The 17,937-nt window shown below is 36.8% G+C and overlaps 1 protein-coding gene across 2 annotated transcripts in view; it reads left to right on the top strand.

Moving 5' to 3' along the window:
* The window catches only part of VWA8 (von Willebrand factor A domain containing 8), a 442,786-nt gene that overhangs the window by 299,031 nt on the left and 125,818 nt on the right, over positions 1-17,937 (top strand). For both annotated transcript variants that reach the window (XM_072617119.1, XM_072617120.1), the window contains 2 exons: positions 7,185-7,380; positions 14,585-14,666. In XM_072617119.1, the coding sequence (XP_072473220.1) occupies positions 7,185-7,380; positions 14,585-14,666 (278 nt within the window). The remainder of the gene's footprint in view (positions 1-7,184; positions 7,381-14,584; positions 14,667-17,937) is intronic.

Raw genomic sequence — 17,937 nt, 5'->3', positions numbered from 1 at the left:
TTTTGAGAACGGACAGAATAAAAAGAGAGAAAGATAAACAGAGGAAAACTGGAGTGAAGAGAAATGCAAAGTTAATGATTGTAGCTATGAATTCGAATTGGATAAGCTAATCATTAGAATACAAGGGCTCACAGAATGGATTGGAAACCACACTCCAGCAATGTTTTGTGTTCAAGAGACACAGTTGGGACAGAAAGGCACACTGAGGGTTGAAATGAAGGGCTGGAGCAGGGTCTATTCTTCTTCATCTGAAGTGAAAGGGCAGGGGTGGTAGTCTTGATCTCAGACAAAGCAAAAGCTAGAATAGACCTAATTAAAAGGTATGATCGGGGAAACTTCATTTTGCCAACAGGTACCTTGGACAATGAAGTAATAAAAAAAATTTGCAGTAAGTTCATCTGATAAAAGCCTCATTTCTAAAATATATAGGAAACGGAGTCAAATTATAAAAATAAGAGCCATTCCCCAATTGATAAATGGTTCAAGATATTGTTGCAAGTGAAATTCAACAAAAAGTAGACTGAGGCACATTTTCTCTGAATAATATAATAGTTTGTTTATAGAACATGAAGCTATTAATAAAGCAAGTCTAATGGCTGCCTGAGTTTAGCCAAAAAAGACAAAGTAGTGAAGACATAACTTCTTTTTATAAGAACAAAGAATAGAACAGAGTAGGTGAGGAAATCATACTGTTAGAGTTGGCAGCATCATGGGGGTGAGGGTAACATGATTGGTTACATTAAGGAAAACAGACATACACATGTGGGACCAGTCCCACCACCTCTTTGCCTTAAAGGAATGCTTTATGTATTTATGGGACCCAGCTACATCTGGAGATCACTCATAGTGGATCAGGGGTGTAGACTTACTAGCTCTGAAGACTCCCTTTAATTGGGCAAGGATAAATAGAAATGGACCGCATCAGTTTGTGCCCTCTCAAGAATGACACACATCATGAAGTTTCTCAGGAGCTGAAGTTATGAAGAATAACAAGCTTCCCTGGCACAAAGTGATTTGCCAGTGGTGCTTGGATAGCAGTTTCCTTAGAATTAAAGTTTTTAATGAGAGTATTGAGCTTCTGTACATTAGCTTAGAGTTTTTCTTTAATTAAAAGTGATCAATATGAAAAGTGAACTGTAGCATCTAAATTGTGAGACAAAGACTGAACTTTTGAACTCATGAGCTTTTTCATTCAGAGACAAAGACGAATTTTAGATTTGTTACATAGAATATGGTTACAGAATAGAATCAATTATAGATGAAATATAAAATACAGTATCAATAATTTTCACAGTATGAACAAGGAGCTTTCAGAAGAAGAAATCAAAGCTATCCTTAGTCAAATGCTCCAAATCACTGTTGATTGGAGAAATGCAAATTAAAACAACTCTGAGGTACCACCTTGCCCCTGTAAAAATGGATAAGCACTTGAGGAGATGAGGGACAATAGATCCATTCATAAATTCTTGGTGGAATAGTGAACTGGTCCAACTATCCTGGAGAACAGTCTGGAACTATACCCAAAGGGCTAAGAAACTGTGTATACCACTTTGATCCAGCAATACCACTGTTTGATCTGTACCCCCAAAGGGATCAAAAAAAAGAAAAAAAGATCTCTGTGTACAACAAAATACATAGCATCTATTTTTTGTGGTGGCAAAGAATTGGAAATTGAGAAGATGCCCATCAATTGGGAAATGGCTAAATAAGTTGTGGTATATGATTGTAATGGAGTACTAGTGTGCTATAAGAAATGATGAGGGGGGTGATGTCACAAAAAAACAGAAATAAACCATGGCAAGACTTATATGAACTGATGCAAAAGTGAAGTGAGAACTAGGAGAGCATTACGCACAGTAACAGCAATGTTGTAATGATCAACCATGAAAGGCCTGGCTACTCTGATCAATGCAGCGATTGAAGACAATTCCAAAGGATTCGTATGATGGGAAAAGAAATGCTATCCACCTCCAGAGAGAAAGAATTTAGAAACTCTGAATACAGCTTATAGTTTAATCTTCTCACTTTTTTTTTTGTGATATAGCTAATATGAAAATATATTTACATAATTTCACATGTGTAATTGACATCAGATTTCTTGTCTTCTTGGTAGGTATCTGAGGGGATGGGAGAGAGGGAAAGAATCTGGAACTCAAAATTTAAAAACAGAAAAGAATATTAAAAATAAGTAAATAATAAATTTTTAAAAAGAAAAAAACTTGTCTATACTGCAGAAAAACAGAATGAAGTGAAGATAGTCAGTTCTGGATAATTGAGCGGAAATGTCCCTATGCTATATTTTGTGATTGGATTTGCTTGATGATTATTATTGTGGAATAAACAACCTCATTAAAGAACCATCAAGCCACGTTTAGTGTGTTTTGGTCTGGTTCACTCTGTCTTTGACAACTCAAGGTTATAGGAAAAAATAACATGTTGATCTGAACTCATTAAAGTCAAAAGGGTAGAAAGCTGGTGGCCCTATCAACAGCATAGCCAGTGTAAATGTTATCTGACTTTAAATGTATCTTCAGATTCTTTGACAAAAGAGTTCACTTTCTGTTCAAATTTTCCTTCATGCCATTTGGGTAGGATGAGAGTATCATTTGCAGAGGAAGATGTGAGTCTTGTTCATAATGTGGTTGTCTGAAATGCCTTGAAATGATAATGCAATTGCCTAAATGAGTCAGTTTACTTCATTGTATAAGATCTGATCTAATAATTGGAAATGCAAAACCTAAATAAAAATATTGGGTTTGAGGTTTTGTCATATGCTTTTCCCATTTGCATGAATTATCAAATAAAAGACAGCTGCTGTGATATCGCATAACAGAGACTGGAACATTTTCTTGTAATACAGTATCTACTGGGGCCTTGACTGTATAAAGGAAATAATTACATGGGTTTTTTTTTTCTGCAAAGCTTATTGATATCAGTATTGAGACTACTGTTGTCTTTCTAAAGATGGAGAAAGAGAAACGTAACCTTCTGCTACAGACCTAAAGAAGTTAATATATAAATGTGTCCTAAGATGCCCTAGAGCAGCACTTCTCAACCATAAATCCATGAATAAATTTCAAGATATCCACAAACTTGGCTGGGAAAAAGTGTGTCATTTTCAGCAATAACTTCTAACATGAATTTAACACTTTTTTCAGTTATTATTCTTTTAAAAAATTACTTTTGGGAAGGGTCCAAAGAAGTCCCTGACTAAAAACAAGTTAAGAGCCTCTACCCCAGAGTTTCTTTTTATGAAATTTTAGAAAATATCATTTGAACACATAAAACTTAATGTTACTCTGACAGCTCGTCTGCATTTCTTCATTTTACTTGATTTTTGTTCAAATCTTTTTTCGTTAATGAAGTAATAATGCGTAATATTCACTTCTTTACTCTGTGCAAAGATAACCATAAGTTTAGATAGAACTCTGACATAATATAGAATGTTGAGAAATTGATAAGTTCATTTTAAAACATAACTCAAATTTGATTATTGGTTTTAAATCATAATTTGATTTTAGAATCTTCTGTCATATGATACAAAAATCACTTTTAACCCTGTTAAAAGGAAAAAGAAAATAAATAGTAAGGGAATATATATAGGAAAAATAAATAAGGGGAAAAGTGATGAATAGATAGGATCCCCTTTTAATGAGCATAAATGAATATCAAAATTATTGTAGCATCTCCAAATCTCATTAAAATGTAATCTTATATTTATGGTCTGAAGATGATATTATGCAAAGTCTAATGTATATTGCATTTATTAATAAATTAGTAATCATACAAAAGAAAACTGTTGTAAAATAATGTTGCTAAGAGGGTAAATATGATTACATATTTATCCCTCTGCTGTATTTTAGTTGAATATAAAATATTCTTAAAGAAAGCTTGCATCATTTTCAAAATTGTTTGATTGACTTAGTGGAGAAGAATTTACGGATACAGAGATATTTTCAGTAAAAGATATTACCTCTCTTAGTTTGAGGACTAGTTGAAGTGATAAACTAACATATTCCACATAGCTTTCAGATCTTCCAAAAGTGACCTCTCAGGCACGGTATTTATTATGGGAAGTATCCATAATACTTCATTTTGTCTCCACTGTGAATAGATTGATGCTTTCAGTTTACAGTTGATTGCATTGACATGGAACACTGTTTGATTTTTGCTTTTGTTTTTAAAGATATATCCTGTTGCACATTTGTACCAGCAGACAATATTTAATATTATCAATGATCGTTAACATGGTATAGAGATTTAAATCTAGGTGATACATAGAAATGCCTCATCAAAAGAATTTGTTTGTTAAATCAGTTGCTTCCTAAATCAATAATTCATGAACATATCTGTTATGTAATAATTCAGCATAATTCACTTTGCCATGTTATCAAGTATGTAGGCCATCACATGAAAATTCTCTTGTTTTCTAAAATGGAATATTATTTGTTAGAATGGAATTCTTCCTGAATATTACACATTTCATAAAATTTGAAGCAGTGTCCCTATCCTTTGAAATCTTACCTATGGTACTAACAAATGTGTGAGTGTGAATCTAAAAGGAAATACAAAAAAACACTGAAGAAAATTATACCTTAAAAAACAATGTAGGCCAAATGGTTAAAAAAAAAAAAAAAAAGATCCAAAAAGCCAATGAAGAGAAGAATGCCTTAATTGCCTTAAAAAGCAGAATTGGACAAATAGAAAAGGAGGTCCAAAAGCTCACTGAAGAAAATAATTCCTTAAAAAATAGAATGGAGTAAAGGGAAGCTAATGAGTTTATGAGAAATCAAGAAAAAATAAAACTAAAACAAAAGAATGAAAAAAATAGAAGACTGTGAAATATCTCATCAGAAAAACAGCTGTCCTGGAAGAGATTCAGGAGAAATAATTTAAAAATTATTGGACTGCCTGAAAGCCATGATCAAAAAAAAAAAAAGCCTAGACATGAGCATTCAAGAAATTATTAAGAAAAACTACCTTGATGTTCTAGAACAAGAGGGTAAAATAGAAATTGATCATCATTGATCATCACCTCCTGAAGGGAAAACTAGGAATATTGTAGCCAAATTCGAGAGTTTCTAGGTCAAGGAGAAAATATTGCAAGCAGCCAGAAAGAAACAATTCAAGTATGGTGGAGCCACAATCAGGATAACACAAGATTTAGCAACTTCTGTGTTAAAGGATCAGAAGGTTTGAAATATGATATTCCAGAGGGCAAAGGAGCTAGGATTACAACCAAGAATCACCTACCCAGCAAAACTGAGTATGATACTTCTGGGGGAAAAATGAATATTCAGTGAGATAGAGGACCTTTAAGCATTCTTAATGAAAAGACCAGAGCTGAATAGAAAATTTGACTGTCAAATACAAAGAAAAAGCATGAAAAGATAAACAGGAAAGGGAAATCATAAGGGACTCAATAAAAGGTTAAACTGTTTACACACCTACATGGGAACATGATATTTGTAACTTACAAGATCTTTCTCACTGTTAGTTAGAAAGAATGACCCTAGAGACATTTCCCTTTGAAATAATGGTTCCAAAATTTTAGAGTTTAGAACCCCTTCTCCCAGTTTCATCCCAGAGTCTGGGATGTGTAAGTCCTAGGCTTTGCCACACTATTTGAAAGAAGTTGTCAGAATGAGGTCAAGGTCCTAGAACTTGAGAGCTATTAGCTCAGGATCATGGTTTCCATTTCTGGACAAGTTTTTAGAAAAGGAGCTCCAACATTTGAGGATCTCATAGTATAACCCCAGAGATATTTGTGGCAACAGAGGACTGGGAATCATTACTTTAAGTTCTGTGTTAATTACTTAGCATACTCACCTGCTAAGTAAATGTAATTTTCCCTCCTTTTCCTTAAACACGTGGTTTAAGCTATCATGTAACAGGTATTTATTAAACACTAACTGTGTGTACCAAGCACTGTGCTAGATGCTGAGAAAAAAATCTCTCTTTATAAGCAGCTTATATCTTTCTAATTTCCCTCATATAACTGAGCTAGTTTCTGGGTCTATAGAGGATGATTTCCCACACTGTTTTATTAAAAAAAAAAAAATGAGCTATAATCTGTAGATTTCTCTGTTAATTTTTTTTCTCAGAAAACTATGCTTATAGTTTCCAGTTGCTATGAAAGGAATTAAAATAAAAATACCTGTCTTTGAGAGTTGTGTGTGAAAGGACTTAGAAAAACCCACTTCTCCCACATGTACTCCAGAAAGATCCAAAAAGTAGCACTAGCCCAAATAAATAAAGAGAAATTACAATAAGTGCCTTCTTCCAACTCATGACTGCACAAAAAGATAGCAGACTTCCTATCCACCAGAGAAGAAAGTGTCATCTCAAGTAGATCAGCCTAACGCCAACCAGTGCTTGTGCTGGACATGGTCCAGGAATGCCTGAAGCCTGTAGAATTTCTTAACCAAGAGAAAGGAAACCCAGAATGAGCACATGGAGAAGCCTCATAACATTCAGAAACCCACTACTGTCTGAGTCTGGTCTGAATTACCTTCAGGGCCTTGAAGCCTCAAGTTGTCTATAGTAGAGGCAGTAAGCCCAGAGTACTTTGAGAGCCTGGTCACACTCTGATGAGAATACTTGGCAGAAGGCCACGGCATTGTGACCTGAGATGATCCAAAGAGCCCTGAAGTAGGGGCATTCAGAATCAAGACAATCAGGTGGGGCTGAAACTTACCAGCTCTTTGAGCACCAAAGGAGACCGAACTCCATAGCAGGAGCACAAGAAATGTGTGGATTTGATTTGATTGTTTATGTTAGTTTATTACAAGTGAGGAATTTTTTTTCATTGTTCAGGTATAGAGAGGATATAGTGCTAGTGAAGCCCCGACAAAGAGGGGGGAGGGAAGTGTCACTCAAGCAAAGAAAGTGGAACATTATTTAAACGAAGACACGGACAAGCAACTCAGTTTTGAAACTTTGATGAATCTATTGTTTTTTCCCTAAAAATCCAACCTGTATATGATAGACGTTTGCAATTTCAGGTACAATCCTCTTTTTCTGTTCTTCTTAAATAGAAATATTTACGTTTGCTAATGTTCAGGCTAATAATTATAAAATATAAATACATATATTATTTCATTATACTTGGGAAATTAAAGTTTATAACTGATATTTAAGTAAATGCCAAGTAAATTATCACACTGATGGGTTCTCTTTTTCAGTCACCCAGTGAAGTTTATTCCTGGAAGAGACAGTCATCTTTGGGCACACAGACTGGTTTTACTTCTAATTTGAATAAAGGACAAAGTAAATCTGGAAAGCCAGAACAGACTAATTGTGTGATACTATTAGATACTAATCAGGTGGTCAGAATCTTGCCCCCTGGAGATGTTCCTTTAAAAGAAATTTTTCCAAAAGGTAAGAAACTGCTGGATTATTAATATACCAAAAATGGGTAAGGTTATTTCCTTTTGTTTTGTTTTATTTGGGTGTTTTGGGGAGGGGAGATGAAGTATTTGATCCCATGAGTCTTTCATATTAAAAAACAACCAGGATAGGAAGTATCCATGGGATTGTATTGATATATAAAACTCTCAGATGAGGAAATTACCTCTACCAATGTATCTTGGTGCTTTCTCTGTGTTTTACAGTCTTATAGCATTGTGTAGAGCACTGAGAAGTCAAGGGCCCAGGGTCACATAGCCAACAAGTGTCAGAGGTGGGATTTGAACCAGACCTGTTCACTACTTCATGCTGCCCCTTCCCTAAACAAAACCAAAAAAAAGAAAAGATAGATACTGTGATAATTTTTGGGTGAAGTAGAATCATAGTTATCTTTCAGGGGTCAGTCACTCAGTGAATATTTGTTAAGTGCTTATGCACCAGGCACTGTGCATAGCACAGGAGTTAGAAGGAAAGGCAGAAGAATCCCTGCCTCCAAGCAACTCATAGTCTGACTGGGGGAGCAGCATGCAGACTATATATACAGTCAACCAGAAATGATCAAGAGAGGGAAGTCACTCATATAACTCCCGAGCTGGAAAAAGACTTCCTGGAGCAGTAGGATTTTAGCTGGGACTTGAAAAAAGCCAGGGAAGCCAGGAGGCAGAGAAGAGGAGTGGCATTGGAGGACAGGCAGTGAAAATGCCCAAAGGCAAGAGATAAAGTCTACATGATCTCTAAGGATCTCTCAAGAATCTCACAGATCACCCAATCTTTAACTAAAGGATGAAACTTTTCAATAATATTTTGACAAGTGCTACTTGATGACCTCTAAAAATGGGAATGCCCTACGAGGCAATCCATTTGCTTTAGACATCTCTAATTGTTGGAAGTTTTGGAGTGGAAATCTGTTTCCTCATAACTTCTATCATTTCGTCTATATTCTCCCTAGCCTCTAGGATCAGAAAGAATAAATCATAATTCCTCTTCCACATGAAAACCCTTTGTCACACTGAAGAGGAGGTCGTTTTTAAAGTGCTGGTTAGACTAACCCTTAGACACAAAATCCATAATCTTGCCTAAGTCCCTAAGCTACACATCACCAGTTTCATTAACAAATTTTCTCATGTGACATGGTTTTGATGCCCTTCACCCTCCTGGTTACTAGATTTGGGGCCCAATCTACCTCGTTAGTATCTTAAAAAGTAGTGCCCAGAAGTAACACAGTATACCAGATGTAGTCTGCTCAAGCTGCATTAGAACAATCCCTACCCCCTTATTCAGAACTCCATAATTCTCTTAATGATACCTCCAAATCCCAAGCTGCTACATCACACATCCACACACACACACCCCACACACAGTCTTTTTAATATCAGCCTTCTCCCATCAATGCCGTATGGTTGTTAATCTTGCAACAACATGATATTTTAACCAGATTGCAAGTGACTGAAGGGCAGTGGACAGATGTATTACAGTCAGCAACGTATATTGTAACATTTTCAACCATGACAGACTTGGAAGTGGAAGAATGGGTATTATCAGGAAAGGTATGATTTGAAAGGGAAATGAGAGAATAAGGCGGAACAGATTAAACAATACTTAATGCTTTACTGGTTCTCATGAAATGTGGAGGCGAAGAGACAGGCTTCCAGTGAATCGTATAGATCTTTTCGACAAGCTTTGAGCCAACTTGGGCTAAAAGTCACAAAGGAAGAGAAGGCATGGACAGGCTGTAGACTGTACTCTTGGAAGAAGGTTTTCCTAACATCAAGCCTAAGTTTGCTTTGCAGCTTCTACTTATTTCTCCTAACTCTGCCTTCAGGAAACAAGCAGGACAAGTCTGTCTTCTCAGTCACATGATAGCTCTTTAAACACTTGTAGATAGTTCCTGTGTTCCCTAGAGTCTTGCTTCTGCAGGCTAAACATCCTCAGTTCCCCCAGCTGACCTACATATAGCATGACCTTGAGGGTCTTCAGCATCCTAGTCACACTGCCCTCCATATAGACACTCTAGTTTATCATCCTTTCCAAAATATGGCATCCCAAAATGAGTAATTTTGCTCTTGTTAGAGACCTTTCTGCATCTGGTGACCAAGAGAACCACACAAACTGCCTTTGGTTGTGAGTGAACTGATTCCTTTGGTTTATAACTTTCTTTAAACACCACCTAGATGCTAAATGCAATCAGAATGCCCTGAGAATTTTTATTCTTGAGTCTCTGTCTTTAATACCCAAACTCAGCTGTGTGTTGAAACATTCAGAACTGACTGACTGGAACTTGGCTGATTTGGGGAAGAAATCTGGCCACCATCCTTGTCTTCTTTAGCTCCACCTCACAGTCTGTCTAAGGTCAATCATGAAGCTTTCTCCTTTCAGATAACTCATTTCCTAAATATTCATGTCATCTGACTTGTTTTCAAACCAGTTAACATTAATTTTGGTCATTTGTCAAATTCTTACCAAAAATAACCTTCAAAACATTTTGCTAAAGGGCTTTGAGGCAACTGGTCCTGATACATAAGAATGTTTTTTAACATTAGAAATTGAGTAAGTGGTTCTTCCTTCTTGAAATAGAGGACAGTAAAAATCGCCTCTTTCCTTCTTCTCTATGCCATGAAACTAATTTGCATTTTGAAACAGAAAAAAGTTATTGGTAAAAATGACCCTTAAGAAAATTATTGCTCCTATGGCTTTATGCCTAGCAGTACTGTAGAAGTACTCATGATGGCCACTCAGCTTCATATTACTACTTATAAAGGAAAAAATTCAAATAAACTGACAAGCACAAAATGTGGGGAAGATGATTAGCTAGATAGTCTTAAGTCTTTTCGCCCTCAACAGCTGCTAATCCTGTTTAATCATCAGACCACACCCTTCTATAAATAATTCAAGCTATTTGGGCCAAAACATAGCAACAGAAAGTGTCAAAAGTGATGTATTATGCAGCATTTTGTAGTTTAGGCAAGACTGGCCTCATCTCAGGCAATAAATACTCTTTCCAAGAGAGCTCTTGAATTAGAAACCAAGGTGGTAGTGGACAGGGCTGGTCCTCCTCAGGTTTATATCATTAAGTTTTCCTCTGGCACACACCCCCCTCTCTGTTTCTAGTCCCTCTCATTCCTTCCTGTCCAGCACATGCCTGCTTGCCCCTCCTGAGGTCTGTTTGACCGGACAGTCATCATCTCAGACTTAAACACTTCCTTCCCTCCCTCCCTTACGTCACTTCAAATGAGGGTCATAAGATTATGGGAGATATTTGAATGTCATCTCATCATTTCCTAGATGAGGACACTGAACCCCAGGGAGAAGAGGGCTGTTTTGTGCCCATGAATACAAATGTGTCCTGGCAGGGTCAGGCTTAGAACTCTGATCTTCTGGCTCCAAATTCAGCACTCTTTTTGTGGTGACACATGACTCTCTTAATTGTAAGATCCTTCTTACTTTCCTGCAGCCATTGTTAGGGAGGTGCCTGGCTAGATAATTTAAAAAACTAATTTATGGCAAGTTTTTGATAGATGATAATGACTTAATGTGTTACCCAACTCTTTCCTCCTATTTAACACATTTACATTTTGTAACTAACTTCAAGTCTTAACTAAGTGAAGGAGAGAGTGTGCCAGGCCTCTGGAAGAGAAGTTTCAGAAAACTCTTTTAATATCCCTCAGATTATATCTTATGGACAGCTACCTACTCCAAGCAGCCGTAAGACCAATACGTGGTAGTGATTTTGTAGTGCTGCGTATGTGACCTTTGCCTGGTCATCCTTATGCCTCACCAGACTGTGATCTTGGAGCACTCCTACATTGTCTTTCTCTTGTGCTCCTCCTCACATGCTACTTAATGGACCTAGGCAAAGTTAGGCAGCCAAGCTGACTGGGTCCACTCTCAGTTATATTTTCTGATCTCAATGGGACTCTCTCTGCAATAGGGCAGTCCTTTTATTCGTCCCTAACTTCTTCTTTATCTCACTTTTTACAAGCATTAGTTCTAAACCATCCCCTCAGGCTGTCAGGCTATATCTCTCTTCTGTTTCTGAGCCATACTCCCAGAAAAAGCTGCTGAATACCTTGCCCTCTCCTCTCATATTTGCAGTTTAGCTTCCAACCTTATCACAAAACTAAAACAGCTTTCTCAAAATTACCATTGATATTTTCATTGGCAAATATAATGCCTTTTTTCTCATTCCTCCTTCTTCTTGACCTGACTCTCCTTACCACCTACTCCATCTAGATACTTTCTCCTCTCTGGGTTTTCCTGGCGCTACTCTCTCTCATGGGTTATCCTGATGTCTGATAAGCCCTTCACAGTCCCCTTGCCAGATAATGTATGTCCTGTCCCCTGACTACACTTGTACCCCAGGGCTCTATCCTGGACCTTCTCTGTTTTCTGCTACTTGATGACATCATTGTTTCTACTCACAGACTGAAAATCTACATAACCTACATAAGATCTATATTTGCAAACTTAATCTCTCTTGTGAGTTCTAAACCCACATCATTAAATGTCTGTTGGATGTACTGTAGGCATCTTAAACTCAATATGTCAAAAACAAGTTATTATCTTTCTATCCCCAAACTCACCCATATTCTGAATTTCTTTATTTCTGTCAGGGATACCACCATCCACCCAGCCACCTTAGCCTACAAACTCCATGTCATCATCCACTCCTCACCCTCCTTCACCCATATACCCAGTAATTTGCCAGATCTTGTCATTTTTTTTTTATTCACAGCATTTCTTGCTTCTGTCACTCAATCAACAAGTGTTTAAATGCTTCCTATGTGCCAGGTACTATATATGCTAGGTGCTGGGGATCCAGAGATAAGAATAAAATGACCTTGACTTCAAGGAGCTCACAGTGGTCATTCTGTTGGGGAAAATGGCATATGAAAGTATATACAAGAGAAATTAAGTCATGGCATGTGACACAAGTGGGAGAAGGGAATGTATGTTGTCCATCCCCTTCTCTGTTCCTTCACCTACTACCCTGTTTTAGCCCCTCATCACCTTTCACATGGGCCATAGCAAGTGCCTCCTCATTGTCTCCCTACCTCAAACCCCTCCTCTCCAAACCAACCTCCACCAAGTGGACAAAGCAATTTCCTTTAAGTATACGTCAAATGTTGTCATCCCCCTGTTCAATAACTTCCTTGGCTCCCTATTACCCCTAGAATCAAATATAAATTCTTCTCATTGGTATTTAAATCCCTTCACATTTTTGCCCCAACATGCCAGTTCAGCCTTACATATCTCTTCCATTCATAGACTCTTCTATCCCACCAAACTGTCCTCCTACTGTTTCTTAAACATACTCTCCTCTCCTCTCTGTCACTCAACACCAGCTGTCTGTCATGCCAGGAAAGTACATCCTCCTCACCTTCACCTCATAGGCTCATAGATTTAGAATCAGAAGGCACCTGAGAGATCAAGTCCTACCCCCTCCTTTTGTGGATGAAGAAACTCAAGGCTGCAGAGGTTAAGTGAGTAGCCAGAGGTCACATACATAGGAAGAAGCTGCCAGGATCAAATAGAAAATCTTTGTGGCTTTGTTTTAAAGCCATTTATAACTGTCAGCTTCCCAGTCTTGTTATAACTCACTCCCCGACTTCTACTGGGCACCTAGTGACATTGGCCTTGTTGCTTCTCACACTCCCTCTCCCCCACCTTTGTATATTTGTACTGGCTGTTCTCTACGCCTGGAACTTTCTCCTTCCTCATCCCTACTTCTTGGCTTCCTTAAAGTCTAAGCTAAAGTCCCCCCTTTCTAGAAGAAGCCTTTCCCAGTCCTCCAATCTTAGTGCCTTCTGAGATTATCTCCAGTGTATTCTGTTTACAGCTCGTTTGTATATAATTGCTTGTCCCTTAGTCTGTGATATCCTTTAGAACAGAGACTATTTTTTTAACTATATTTGTATCTGCAGCCCTTAGAACAGTGCCTGGTATGTAGTAGGAACTAATAAATGCTTGTTGATTTGATCTGACCAATTCAAAATTCCATGTCCTTTCCACTGTACCACACTGCCTTACAATCCTTAGTTTCTTTCAAAACAGTTCAAGCACTTCTTACTACATGAAGAGTTTCCTGATGTCTCCAAGATGCTAGGGCATTTCTCCCCCAAGGGATCTCTTGTATTTCTTTTGTATATGTATATGTTATCTCCCATAATAGATTCTTGAGGGTAAGGACTGCTTCATTTTTGCGTTTGTATCTTCAGTGGTTGGCCCAGAGCAGATGCTTAATAAATGCTTGTGGATTCATTGAAAGCTCTGGGAAACTTTTTACCTGCCTTTTCCATCCCCCCAAGATTTTACAAACAAATTTTAGCCTTTTATTACTACTCGAGGTAGTTTTGAGGAAGGAGGCAACTTTGGAAAGTTAATAAAAGGCTGGAACAAAATTTAACAGGGTTAAGACTTTGAAATGCATCATATGTACAACTGCTTAAAATCTGAATCTCAAGGAAAAAAGTCTGAGGAGCTAGGCTAGTTTATGGCATAAAGAAAGAAGATGCACAAAGAACTGGGAGTTTGGGAGGAGTAGCACCCACCAGCAGGGTTGTCAGAGAAGCATAAACAAGGAGTACACATTCTGGAAAATTCTGTCTCCCTCTTCTCTCCCCCCATATACACTCAAACACACACACACACACACACACACACATCTTCTTACAATTTTAACTTCAACTACTGCTCACAATTTCAGACACTAAGAAAGAGATAGGAGAGGGTATGTATGTTAAAAGACATGGCTTTGCTCCCATCCTTCCAAAGGGGAAAATGTTTCTGTATGCCTGCCTTTCAGGACCTTTATTAAGGTTACTTACTAAAAAGCAGACAGAATTTGTACATGAGAATATTTTCAAATAAAGTTACAAATTCTAAAGCTGTGACCTACCTTGGAAAGATTTGAAAGACAGTGTCTGACAATAAATAGTCATGATCTTATGTGTTTGTGTTTGACAAACATTTTATTTCCCTAAGGCAAAATAACCATGAGAGATATACCCTTTGGAGTGGACTTGGCTGTAATGCTTCATGAAAGGGACTTAGAGCTTCACTGTAGGGACACATTTGAGCTCCTTCTACAGGATGTGGGGCTGCAGGGTTTGATCTTTTTCCATTTCAGTGTTGTGCAATAATTTAATACTCAGTTCTTACAACTGTTATTTATTTGCAGATGTTACTCCTCCACAAACATCTGGATATATAGAAGTAACAGATCTTCAATCAAAAAAACTGAGATACGTCCCTATTCCTGGGTAATCAATTTTTACTAGAATTATTATCTTGATATACTAGGTCCTAAAAGAAAAGCAAATTCACATTAAATTTTTGTCTCTTTCCTACATCTGAGTAATAAGCAAGTCATTCATTTCTCAGTAAGTACCTCAGCCGGGTATTCTTCGTACTACACTGTTATTTTCTCTCAGTTTGTAAAATATGTCAGTCCTTATGCCACTGTAAATCTTAACAATTTCCAATCTAATCCTTCATCCTATTTTTCTTTGTTTCATCAGTATTTGAAGTGGTACTTATAATATAGAAAACTCAGTATTTTCCTATTTGCTTTATGTGTTAGACTTCAGAAGTGAATGTGGTCATAGCATTGTAGCGGAAAAAAGGCATTCATTTTAATATTGTTCATAGCAGTATTCACTTGGGATTTAAACAGGTGGTGAGTATTTTTTTCTTTTTTTTTTTTCCTTTTCCTTTCTAAAAGCAAGCAAACACAATGAGAAAGCCAGTTTCATTTCTCAGGACATTTTAGTCCAGTTCCAGGAATATTTAAGCATTGGTCAGATATAGGAATAAATCCTCTTCATTTCAGATTATTTAATTAATTCACTTTTGGTAACTATTGAGTCTATGAAATAGGGCCTAATTTTTAGTTTTCTGGAGAATTCCTTTTATAATAGTAAAATACGTTAAATTATTTTCTCATATAAATACTACTAAGGACCTAGAAAAAATATTCTTTTCCTACATTCTTTTCTAATTAAAATGTTTTTTAAATCCTGTCTTTCCCAGTCTTGCCCTATAACATCATTAGCAATATTTCCATGTCTGTCTTTTCCCTTTTTGTGTGTATCATATGCCATATCTGCTGTTGTTGGAACATCTGGAAGAGCAGATTTAAGCCATTTCCAGCATCTTAGAATGTTTTAATAATTTATATTTTTCTTCTTTCATTATTCCATTCATAAATAAACACTTACGAAGCACCTATTATACACAGAGCATTGTGATAGAACCTAGAGGAGATGGAGAGTTTAGAAAAGCTATATTCCCTGTTTCCATGAAGCTTATAGCCTAGTTGGGGAACTAGATACAAATATAGGTCATCGAGTATCTCAAAGCAGATCATATACTTCGAGCTGGTAGGGACTTTTGAGGTCCTCTAGCCAAACCTCCTCATTCTGCAGATTAGAAAACTGAGCACCAGAAAGGTTAAATATCCAACCTGGAGTGGATAATAATTAGCAGAACCAAGAGGCAAACCCAGCTATCACACCATGCTCTTCCATTCTGCCATAAACCATGGTGGGACATAATAAGTGAATTGGAGAGTTCTAAAATAAACTGCTAGGAAGGGGAGGTCAGAACATTCTTCTTGGAGGAGATATCATTCAATCGAACTTGGAAAAATGAATAGGAATTCAACAGAAGAAGAGGAGGGAAGATATTCTAGATATTTTTTAACTGCTCTTTTAGAGTTTAAAAAAATTCTTTAGCAGTTTAAAAAAATTGCTTCAAAAGTAAAGACTTGTTTAGGGAGTATGAAGTAGCTTAGTTTACTAAGAGTATAGCATGTGTGGAAGAAAATGATATGTCAGAAGGCTAAAAAGATAGGGAAGAGCCAGATTAGGCAGTAGGGGAACTGGGGACCTTAAATGAAGGGCAAAGGAGCTCCAGCTTTATATAGTAGACAGCAGTAGTCAGCCTTCGAAGATTCTTGGGTTTGGTTTGGTTTAGTTTCCCCTTAGCAAGGGTATAGAATGACCAGATTGATGCATAAGGACCTATGCATTCTTGGTACAGTCTTGCATCTCTTGTCATTAAATATTAAATACATGTTTTGGTTCAAGTCGTATTGTCAGAAATGCCTAAATATTGACACTCACATGTTGAGGTTTTTCATTTTACAATTGTCTGCCAGTATGTTCCAGAAAAAGTCAGAATATGATTCCAGACATATTAAGCAAATCATAAGAAACATAGTTTCTCCAGCATTTTTTGAAGTTTAAGAAATTGCCCATGTGAATTTAAATTTCCCCTGTGCTGTTATTTAATAATAGCTGTTATTTGCAGCCCTCAACAGAGTACCATACACCTCCAATGTCATTGACAGAATTTCAAGTAACATTTTCCCATGAATAAACTGTAATTAATCCCAACTAGCTCTTTATCTCATCATCATCATCATTAATGGTTTTTTCTTAATTCTTCTTTTCTTAATAAAGTCAACAAGCTTTCATACATATGTGAAACCTTATTTTCTATTAAATTCTACCTTCCTTGAGTACTGCTGTGGGAGCATCCTAAAATAGTTTAGAAGTGCAAAAGCATGTTATATCCTTGGTCTTCCTAGTATTTTTTCCTTTTCCTAAACTCCTGAATTATCCCCTCAGTGTATCTCACCTTGTTACTCTTCTCTCCAACTGATATCATAAGTCCAGTGAATCAGAATAGCTTTGATTTATTTATTTGGAAAATCCTGAGAATATGTCTCAACCCTTGGGATATGTTTCTTTTATCAAATACTAGGTACCAAGTGAGGGGTGGTTGTTTTGTGGCCATCTCTATCTTGCCTCAATTAAATTGTAAGATTTTGTTATTCTACCCAGAATCTCCTTTGTCCATCAAATAGAAAGCATCAGTTTCCTAAAAACAGCTGAGAGGAGAAACTGGACCACATAAGTACTTATTTAATCCACTGTTACTGATTACTGTGAAGGCTATATAATAGATAAAAAGGAAAAGTTTTGTTCCTGTGCCAAAGGTCTGCAAAGTATTAACCATATTGTTCTGTTGATATTTTATGTTCCAATATGCTTTGCATTCAAATTCTTGACAGGAATTTCAGTGGTTCTCTCATCCTGGTTTGATTCTTGTGCTTGGAATAACAAAGATAATGTTTAAAAAGTTGTAATGTGCCTCATCCTACAGGTGGTTTTGAAAATTTAGAGTAGAATTAATACTCCTTATCCTTCATTCTGATCATAGTTTTACTTCTTGGATAGCTCTATGATCTCATTAATGTGGGTATCCACTAAAAAAAAAAAAAGCCCTGAATGTCTCCCCATATTATGTTATTATGTTCTTTTTTCTTTCATAAATCCTTTTTTGATAAGTAGCTGTCCACCATTTACCTTTCATCCACCTCCTTGTCCATGATGATGTCTTTCAGAGTATTTAGGGTATTTCTGACTTTAAAATCATCATTACCATAGCTCATTTATTCTTGCCATGTATCTTTCAATTGCCCTTCAGGTCACTTGCAATTTTAATTCTTCTGAGATCATTGTGCTT

Source organism: Notamacropus eugenii, chromosome 6 (assembly GCF_028372415.1).
Source record: "Notamacropus eugenii isolate mMacEug1 chromosome 6, mMacEug1.pri_v2, whole genome shotgun sequence".
NCBI lineage: Eukaryota > Metazoa > Chordata > Mammalia > Diprotodontia > Macropodidae > Notamacropus > Notamacropus eugenii.
The sequence above is the reverse complement of the archived record's forward strand: the minus strand, read 5'-3'. Positions and strand labels throughout refer to the sequence as shown.